General features: G+C 36.2%; 1 protein-coding gene across 3 annotated transcripts in view; it reads left to right on the top strand.

Moving 5' to 3' along the window:
- Nos (Nitric oxide synthase) overlaps positions 1-10,867 on the top strand; it is a 271,860-nt gene extending 260,993 nt beyond the window's left edge. For all 3 annotated transcript variants that reach the window (XM_090400097.1, XM_090400099.1, XM_090400100.1), the window contains one exon: positions 10,564-10,867. In XM_090400097.1, the coding sequence (XP_090256223.1) occupies positions 10,564-10,674 (111 nt within the window). In that variant the 3' untranslated portion in view covers positions 10,675-10,867. The remainder of the gene's footprint in view (positions 1-10,563) is intronic.
- Positions 10,868-11,199: the final 332 nt, after the last annotated feature.

Below are 11,199 nucleotides of genomic sequence, written 5' to 3' on the forward strand. Positions count from 1 at the left end.
TTCAGTGCAGCACCAAGTGTTCCTTCGTTTTTGCTCAACCTGATTATTATCCGTTACGAAAACAAACATGTCAGTCAATTAGCATTGAAATTCGTTCTGACAGCGGCGAGTTGTTCCACTTTCGTGGCGGCAAGACAATAGTTAAATTACAGTTCCGACAAGTGAAGGATGACTGATTATCTCAGATATTACACAATGCAGACAGGTGGGACTCAAATGTCTACGGGGTCCCCAATACAGCGTAGGTACGGATTAGGTAGCATTTTCAGAAGTGCCTTCTCCTTTCTAAGTCCACTTTTAAAACCTGCAGCTCAATTCGTCGGTCGTCAAGCCTTAAAAGCCGGTCAGCATGTGATCGGAGATGTATTGGAAGGGGTACCTGTACGTCGAGCCTGTTCCTGTTGCTCTCCTTCTGTGTGAGCCAATTGGTTTTTCAAACCTAAATACTTTTGCAGAACATTTAAATATGCTTTTACTTTTTCATCTGCATGTTTATTTCTTATTTTTAAAATGGCACTCATTTCATCATCTAGTGCGTACATTTCACGCTCCTCAGGTGATTGGAGGAGTGTAAACTTTTTATTAAACACATGATTCATTTCCTAATAAATGAACTCAATAAAGGAACAATGATACTGCCTAAGAATGGGAACAGTGCTCCCCCGTGCTGTAAAACCAGTTTTCTTCTAGTAATGAAGGGAAGCGATTTGTTACTTAGTGCTCTTATATTTTTTTCCCCTTCGTAGGCGTGACTTCTGGTTATGTTTTAGTGGAATATTTCCAGATAAAACATTTTTGCAGATTTCATAGAGTGTGGTGATTTGGCTGGAAGTGTTTTAATGCAGTGTTTTAAAGCATCATTTGCTTGTTTGGGAGAGGAATGAGATAAATACTTGATGAGATATTCATAGCGTTTCAGTCTATCAGCCATTCAGGGATAAATACTGTATTGGGTTCTTCTCTTGGCAAAATCCGTGACCTTAAGCGTAAAATATCAGGTGTTTCCTGTCTAAAGTCTAAAACTAAATATGAGTGGGGTTCCCGTGTTGCATCTTTATAAATCTGAACTAACACGTTCGTTTGTCCTGGAAATACTTGGGAAGCTAAATGAGAAAACTGCAAAGAGTCTCGGGGATTTTTAAAAGCAATAACATAATGACTATTGAGAGTAATTGTCCAAAAATGTGTTCCTTTACAGAATAAATTTTGTGTCAGTAGAATGACACTGAGGTTACGGTGATGTGAACCTTTTATGAAAACATCAGCTATTTCCGTGCTGTCCTTAGCCTGGTGAACCAAATCATCGATTATGAGTAAATTTCTCACATTTGAATCAAATTCAGGTAACTTCAAACCATTTACGAATTCTATGTTGGTAATTTTTGTAAATTTATCCCGATTTTCACTGTAACAGTAAACGATTCGCTCTGGTGGTGGTTTGATTAGTTGATTACAATGTTCTATGAGAGACAACACGAATGTTGTTTTTCCTGATTGTTAAGCTCTGGAAATAATGCATGTAAATGGATGTATGAACATATTGAAAATGATAACATAATAAGACTGTGATTGTTTTTATATAATCAGAGATCATGTAAAAACAGATAGATACTTGTTTTAATATCAAAAAATTCTCCCCATCGAGATTTTTTTTTTACAGTCACCATGTAATCATATCAAGGCGAATTTTTTTCTTTTTAAATTCTAAGGGGAAAAAAAAGCTATTGTGGTAACACGATAATAGTAACAATAACAGTGATGTGAAAGCTGCACAAGAGAAGGGCGACACTGCAAATCATGGATTTTTACCTAAAAGTACAATGTTGTTTAGTTTTCTGTCCCATAGATGTCATCTTTTGCTTATGGGGTATGTGAGTGTAAGGAATTATCCTTTAAAATACCCATAGGGAAAAGTGCATGTGTCTGTTGACACTATGCGCTTCACAAAAGTGTATCCAATCTTTTTGTTACAGAGGTCATTTTGAGTTGACAGATGCATGGACAGAAAATGGTACATGAATTTGGATGTTTTGTGGCTCCCCCCCTTACGGCTGCTATCATAGATTCCAGATTAATATCAGTGGCAGTGCGAGAATTTAAAGTAATGCCTTTGCATTTGGTCACAATCTTACCCCCCCCCCTGAGTTCTGTAGGAATAAGATTTGGGACCTGTGGTAACAAACTCAACTACAAAGTCACCGTCGAGTTCGTCGCCTAGCTCCCCAAGGTGACCAGTAGACAGTGAGTAATCGCCCGGTTTTTCACTGAAAATGGCAGGATCGGTATCTGTGTATAAAAGCCGTCTTTGCAAAGGTTCCATGACCTCGTATAACTTTATCCTACCGTAGGCAGCTACAAATGAGGAGATGACAGCATTCCCTTTCCTATTTTCAGGCTCAGTGCCTTCAATAGGAGAGTAGGCAACCATCATCTGCTCTTCTGAAACTAACCTGGCATCTTGGATAACTATACTGTTATCTAAAAAAGGTTCTACGAGGTCTTCATAAGAGGAAATCACCTGGGTCTGAGTTCTTAACATTCTCGTGCCAAGCCTTCCCCGTAGGGAATACAAACAAAGCTTAGCAAGTGAACGTTTACCAGGATTTTTACTAATGTGTTCACTATTTAACATAACACCTTCCCTTAGCAAAAACTCATCCAGATAAGACTGTCGGTTTTGACCTTCAGGCCATCCAGATGCTTCCTGTTTCAGCTTCAGAAAGGTATCAATCTAGTGAGCAAAGAAGTTTACTTCACTTTCAAATTTTTGAGAAAAATGCCACACCTGGTAAAATCCCAAAAGTTTATAACCACGAGCATGTGCTAAATCTAACTCTGGATTGCACCAAAAACCTGTAAATGATCAGTCCGTATGAGAGCATAATGGGGCCATTTCAGAAGCACACTTTCCACACAGGGGGAAGATTAATTTTTTGTTCACTGTGATGGGCAAAACTGGTAAAAAGAGATCGGTGGGTGCTTCCACTTTTGCATTGCAAATACCAAAGTATACCCCCGGAGAATAGTCGAAATTATCGAGAATAACTTCGGGATGCCCCATTGGAAATACCTGGTATTTTATTACCCATGGATAAAGGCTATTGAAGTCCAAACAGCGAATAACTTCCCCTTATGACTGAGTTTTGTGATACATTTTGTAGCAGTCGGTTCTGCCACCATGCAGAGCACTACGAGGTAAAATGGGATCTGGAATAATAAGAGCAGCAATAAAGTTTTTCAACGCTGTGTTTTCAGAAATTTCTGTATTAAATTGACTTTCCCAAATTGAGATCACATCGAATCCTTTGCTACGAAAATAGTTTTCGCGATCCTTCGTTTGCTCAAAAAGGAAAACCATGTCTGTGTTTCTGAATGATTGGAATCTACTTGGTCTGTAACATTTTTGGCACCCATGATGGAAGAAGCCATAGAATTCATATAAAAAGCTTACACATTTCCCATCGACAAAATAAGGTTTGATGTGGACTTCTCCTCCCCCCCCCACAGAACGTGCATGTTCTATGGTTATGTTATTCTTGCCATTTGAGCCAAGCCAGAGCCTTTTGACTTTTGCACGTTTGCCCCTATGTAACCCCGAGCAGGAAGTATGGCCAAAGTGTTAGGTTTCAAAAAGTTGGAGAAATACTCTCAAACATACTCCTGCAATTGTAATGTCATGGAGAAACGGATCCATCTGGGTCAGCTGCATGAAGAGAGTGCGAAAAGTGTTGAACTGTCAAGCAAAACACGCACATCTTCTTTCGTATAAGCTAAAAGTTCTGCTTTCAGACAGTATTCAGTGTCTAGCTGATTTTCGTACCAAGTCTCGAACTCTGTACGAGTTTCTTTGTTCATAAATTCCAGCTGGAAATATGATTTCTCGGAATGACTCTGTGATAATCCAGAGAATTGGATGTGTGAAACATACGAGGAAAGAAACCTTTACAAACTTCTGGAGATCGAACATGGCTGGGAGTTTCCTAAGAGCAACACTAATGTAGGAAAAATATCAAGAAATATGATGTTTAATGGGTCACAATAGATAGCAAGTATCTTTGATCCATCAAGCACTACATGGGGTTGGAAATTTTTTGAAAAAAGGTATTCCAAAATAAAATACCCGTCAAAACCACTAAAATTGTGTGCAATCACACGAATATTTTCGTATTTTGGTTTGACAGTCCGAAGGATCCTACCATCTTGATCCCTTTTCATGATATTCTTGACAGAAAACAACTTGTATAGGAACTGACCCACACAGTTTTCACCCCAGAACTCGCGTTCGTGACTACCGAAATCAACTATACATAAGACTGGTACATGACGATGATTTTTAGCAATAGTTTCAGTGTCAAAAAATCATAGAAACCTGCTTATTTTACACCTCCGATTTTTGCACAAAAGACATCTGTTTTGGGTGAACTAAGTTGCAGTGGTGGCAAAAATTTTCAGGTGGACAGATGTAGGTTTTATCTGTAGAAAAAGTAACCAAACACTGTCTGCAATGATGGAATTTTGAACAAATATTATTTTGTGTGTGCAAATTCAGACAATCGTTGCCATAGAAAAATCTACTGCATGACTCACACAAAAGAAGGTTCTGCACTTTATGAATGGCGTTTGTGCAACAGCAGATGCATACATTTTTACAACTATGCATTTGCAATTTGATAGATTGTTTAAATGTTTTCAAACAGGGGCAATAATAGTTATCCCCAAACAGATCTGGCACACTACGCACAAAATCATAATGAGATCTCCGGTATAAAAGACAAATCTGTTTACTTTCATTTGGACCATGAAACACCACAGAAAAATCAGCATCTGACGAAAAAAATTACGATTTGGTATTCCAGACTCAAATGATTTTGAAAGAGACCTGTTTCTGAAAACCATAAGAAATAAACGGAACCCCTACAATTTTGTGGAGAGTTAAAGTCCTCTTTGTTTATAAATTTTTACAATCCAATCGCACTTGTCTGTATGTTTTGGCATCATCAACGTGTGATGAAACACCCAGAACAAGTGCTCAGGCCATGCAAAGATTGTCTTTGTTAGTAATTTCCAGAATAGCTCTTATTATTTTCACAAATCCATTCAGGCTAAGCAGCGTTCTTCTTTTTACATTGGATCTGCCTCCACCATTGTTGCTGATGTTAATAAGCACAATATCAATAGTAAGATCATTTGCCAAAAGAAACTCACGTTTCGATTGGGCGACAGCATAAAATGCATTAACTATCCTTTGGATAGTTAACGCAGAAAGCAACATGAATGGTAAGTTAATATTGCTTTCTAAACTGGATGCACTAACGCCCAACCGAACGTGAGAAAAAGTTCCTAAACTTGATAAACGCTGAGTGATCTCATAAGCATATCTCGAAACATTTCAAAAAAATACTCTGGTGGTAGGAGTTCAAGATCATGAAATCGAATTTGATACTCCATTTGACAAGTTTGATATTTGATGGAATTTCTTGATCGGCCCACCAAAACAGTATAAAAATCCCTGTAGAGTGAGGGGGTCAGTAGTGGTAGAAGAGCTTTTAGTTTCACATTCAGAATGTAAAAAGTGTGGGGGGGTCACGAGAGCTTCCAGCCACACCAGCAAGAGAAACACATGGATTAATGGCATGACCTGTGTGTTGTTGTTCATATTCACTTACAGATGAATCTGTTAAATCAACTTCGACAATAACTGGTGCATGATTATGCACAATGCCACCACTAACAAACCAAAAGTCTGATGATTGCTATAAAAAATCACTTTCTAGATTCAGAAATCCCTTTTATAAATAAATGTTAATCATCATAAAGTGATTTACAATTGCAACACTACGCGATCCTTTCACTAACACAAGTTTACTAAACATCACCCCTCAAACTCTTTCCAAAAAACCCTACAAACAAAATAAAATAAAATAAAGTAAAAAAATGACTTATGGACATTTTACTAAACATGAAACAGTTTGAAGTATTTTCATGAACATGTTTTTAATTCCATTGCAAAAACCACCTTTCAACTTTCTAAATTCGCTAATGTAAAAAAACTAAAACTAAAACAATTCAACTAATGTTAAAATTTTCAAATGACATTGCCATAAAAATGACATAAAATTACTTACATTTTCTTAAGAAAAACTCGTTTTGGAACTGCGAACTTCTGAATGCATACAGATATTCCAAATACAAGAAAGACAAAGGGAAGCACCAAGCCCATTAGTCTATTTATAAAAATATCAGAGCCAATGGAAAATCAATAAGGACAACATGTGACATCGAAATAACTTAGTTCTCATCGATCAAATGAGGTCTAATTGCAAACTTTTGCTACCCAACAGTAGTGTAATCAATTCCTGTATCACCTCAAAAACAATTAGTCACATCAGAAATCATGAGTAATGTACAACCGTGGGAAAAAATTTTACCTTTGAAGAAACTGTAATACGTCTATGAAAGGAAGTGATTCGAATAACTTAGTTCTCATCATCATCACATGAGGTCAAATTGCAAACCTTTGCTAGCCAACGCTAGTGTAAACATCTAGTCACATCAGAAATCATGAGTAATACACAACCCTGGGAAAATTTTACCTTTGAAGAAATCGTGATACGTCTGTGAAAGGAAGTGATTATTTATTACAAATGTCTAACTAATGTTCCCAAGCTCTGAACGAGATCTGTCTGGATATGAGTCTCTCATTTATCTACAAACAAGTCTAATGAAAATTAACAGTGTAAGAAAATAATTTGCACACAGTTTATTTATTTATTTTACTCAGTTATTCTGGTTATATAATATGTAGTTAACGGAATTTTAAAAGTAAATAACCAATCAATTGAAAAATAGAACCATATAAAAAAATCTGCATTGAGAGATGGGAAATTACCGATCACTGGCAGATATATGAGTCAGGAAAAGACAGTTTGAGGTTACACTCACCACCTTAGGAAAAAAAACATAGTATGACCCAATGCTAAGGAATTAACAGTGGACCAAACAGACAGAAAATCTAAGAAACAAAAGTCAAATAGCTTTTCAGGTTATTACAGAAATTTCGTTCTTTCAAGATTGTGTTTTTGTGTGTTGTGGTGTGGATAAAAATTCAACTATTTTGGAATATCTATTTGCATTAAGAAGAATCATTATGGAAAGACTGTAAGTAAATTTAAATTATGATTAGTATTTCTAGACTACATTCAAAAAAGTTGTTGTAAGCTTTTAAGTCTCCGTTTATTTTTAATTTATTTTTTTAAAATGCCGTTTGGTTTTTTCTCTCCATGTAAACTGAAAAAAAACCATTACCCAAACATTTGTACACAATATAACGTTAATTCAAAAAAGAGGTTGTCATTTGCCAATAATCTTTCAACACGTTCATTGCCGATCACGCGATATCGCGTGGACGTCGCTAACTAAATAAATAAAATAAAATAAATTTGGCCCCCACACGAAATTCTAATTTTCAGCTTGGCAATGAACGTGTTAATGATGTCACCTCCAACTGATAGTGATAACTTCGGAGCAAAAAAAATTGTATGTTTGTGGGACACCAGCATATAATTAAATTATTCAGGAAAGCCTAATCACTGCCGCCACTAGACACTACTATACTCTAAGAATTCCCGTAGTCTTTTAACAGGAAAGAAATACCCCAAAGTGTATTGGAAAATTAGTACAGCCATCTATAGACAACCAAAGACAAAACATAACGACAATGACGGATGTGTGTGTCATCCTGGGAAAATGCCAAGATATCTTATCTCTAAATATCACCCATAATGCTTTACGCGAACCCAACACACCAAGTGATGTCCCTGACAGAAGAGGGGGCCCCAGATTTATCTTATCATTATCCATCACCCATAATGCCATACGCAAACCATTTACTTATCTACAACTCATAAACAATACACATCCAAGACACTGACATCGCTTTCTCCATTCACCCTACCCCTATTTTGTTCATAGTATCCCACCAATCACGACACGAATCCTTATACGCTAATATCTTCCTTTTCCATTCAAAACAAAACATCACTTATTTACAACTAACAAATGACGTCACTTATCTTCATCTGAAAACAATACACATCCACGTCACGATTCCTTATCTAATCTTGATCTTGTGAGAAGTGTCCCACCAATCATGACATGAATCCTTATGCACTAATATATCTCCCTTTTCCATTCAAAACAATAACGTCACTTATTTACAACTAACAAATGACGTCACTTATCTACATCTGATAATAACAAACATTCACGACATGATCCCTTATCTTGATCTTGTTGAAAGTGTCCCACCAATCACGCCACGAATCTTATCTCTAATAATCACCCCAACGTGACGTCACGCACACAGATGGCCCCCAGAAAAATTCCTAACATTCCAAAGTCATGACGTCACACACACACACACACACACACAATGACGTCATCATCTCAACAACCAATCACGTCACGATTCCTTTTCTTATCTTGATCTTGATCTTGTCAGAAGTGGATACTCTTCTACTGAGGTCAAATAAGATTTTGATTCTGAAATTTAAGTCCACGGGGTTGGTGACAAATAATGTAAATGTAAAACGGATGAAATTTCAAACAGCAATAGCAAGAACAGTAGACATGATATGCGGAAGAACGTGTGGAATGAGAAAACAAAAAAAAAACATATTTGGGGAATATAAGATTTAAAGATGCAGAGTCGTGGTTTAGGCCAGTGTGCTATTCTGCTGTGTCATATGTGCATATTCTTCTGGTTCGTTTTCCTATTATACGAAATGAAAAATCCCGATTTTCCCGGAAGAAAAAAATTTCACCCACCGCATAAGACTGACTAACTCACCCTCGCTTGAAAATCACTTATAACGGTTCTGCATGTCATTGATATGGACTAAGCTACGAAACTCGGCAATAAATCAAATAAGTTATAAAGGTCAAATGACGATAGAATTATATACAATGTAAGAAGGAACCATGTAAGGAATGTAGTTCAGGGGAAGTAAATTCAGGGCTGAATAAGCTGGAGAAAGGTAGCAATGAAGAAGAAAGTGTTACGTGTGTATTAACGGGGATCGAAGAAGAAGCAACGAGGAACCCGAATTTTAATAAAAGAAATAAAACCAATGGAAAAGAGATGCGACGTTAAGACAACAGATTAAACCAAGATGAAAAACGAATGAAATAAGCCGAAATGAATACAAACGAGAAGGAAGGGGATGTGGAAGCAACAAGAAGATGAAGAATGGCCTTTGATGAATCGCTTCTTGAATGGTTCAGAGCTTCGGGTATTTCCGGGATGAAATCCCTTTTATCTCTCCAGGATAAAGGGGATTATTGTTCCACGAGGCTCAAGGATTTTCTGAATAATGATGCTTACAATAATGACTAATATGGTGGAAAACCTAAGAGAAAAGAAACACAAAAGCGAGATCAGCTGTTGATTTGATTTTTGCTTTAGGAGAAATGACAAAAGGACATTCGTACTTTGAAATATCTGTTTGTGGAGTTCTTAATTTGGAAAAAAAAAACACTTTTAATTAGGTCAACAGGAGAAAAAAAAATTGAGAAGATTTGGAAAACATGCTTGCTATATAAGGAAAGAAGAAATAGTTATGACCAAGAAAATGCACATTACAAAGCGTGGGATGAAACATTTTCATTCTTTATAGTGAAATTATCTTAATAATCTTATAATCATCCAAATTATGAAACCTTATTTCTCAGTTCCCTTGTCCTTATTGCTTTGTTGTTCGTTGTGGCGATCAGCAGTGTCCTAACACTGATCTGGACATTCAGAAGAAGAAATACGAAATTAATTAAACTCATAAATGGAACATTGTCAGCAGAACTGAGTTATACACCAATAGAAAAAAGAGTGGGAATATAGTTTTAAATCGGCGAAAAAAATGGACAAATTAATGATGTTAGACTAATGGTTAGTCATGTCCTGAATAAGGTTGATAATTTCAAATATTTGTGTAAAACTGATTAACAGTGATGGAAGTTTAAATCAGAAGACATCTAGGAGGGTTTTATTGGGACAATACTTCTTTAATAGTGTAAATAATGTATTCTGGAACGACGAAGTTCTCAGAAGACCTTACTGATTTTATCAGTCTTGCCTTATGCAGCAGAGAAATGGATACTAACAAATACGAGTAAAATATAATGAAACGAAAATGAAAGTTTAGTTTGGGAAATGAAAGTGGAAATGATAAGAAAGACAGAATAAGAAATACGGACTTTAGGAATGTACTTAGACTAGAAATGTTGAAGATATGGTTGTAAGTACGTCACTTGAAGAGATTTGGACACGTGAAAAATTAATTCAAGAAGAATGGGTGAAGAAAGATTGAGGGAGGGGGATATCAAGACTGCAACAACACGGAAAAGGCGAAGAGGTAGATAAGAGAATGGTTTGGAGAAACCAAATCGACACTGACGAAGCTTCTAATCTGATTTGCATAGTTCTGCCATGTTTATTAAATTAATGCAATAAAAAGTAATTTTTTTATGCAGACAGAAATTAATACTATCTTTTTTTTTCTATTATTTTAGGAGGAGAATCGCTACCACGAAGACATTTTTGGGATCACTTTACGTACTGCTGAGGTCACCAAGCGTGGAAGAGTCGAAGCCAAGAACAAACGCAGCACTTCTTCAAGCTGAGACGAATCCTGCACGTCTTTGACAAATGTTTATTTTTCCATCTGTGATTTCCGTTTCCAGTCAACCACCATCACATGCATTAGCTCAACTGTGTTTTTTCTTAAAAACTTCTTAACATATCTCTAAAACCTTGGGTGATGATGATTCAGCGCCGTGTTCACCACTAGGTGTCGACACCATCGCACAATGGGAGTTTAAGGAGTGTAAAACAAGCTACTTGCCAAAATAAATTGAATCTTAAAACGCAAAATGGAATTGACTGAATAATTTATTCGTCATTTTAGATCATACAACTTGATCAACCATTCTCCAATACTATCTTAAAAGTTAAACAAGAAAATTGAAGAAACAATATAAAAACTTTTGTTAAGTATAATATTCTATTAAATTTATTAAATATTTCACTATATTTTTAGAATTCCCAAAATATTTTAGAAATATACAATACACCATTTTACGTATTAAATAATGTATACAGACTTCATAGTTTTCATCGTATACGACATTAGGTTGGGCCGAATCGAC

The sequence above is a fragment of the Typopeltis vanoorti genome, chromosome 11, assembly GCF_054136105.1.
Source record: "Typopeltis vanoorti isolate ZY-2024b chromosome 11, IOZ_Tvanoo_1.0, whole genome shotgun sequence".
In the NCBI taxonomy this organism is placed as follows: domain Eukaryota; kingdom Metazoa; phylum Arthropoda; class Arachnida; order Uropygi; family Thelyphonidae; genus Typopeltis; species Typopeltis vanoorti.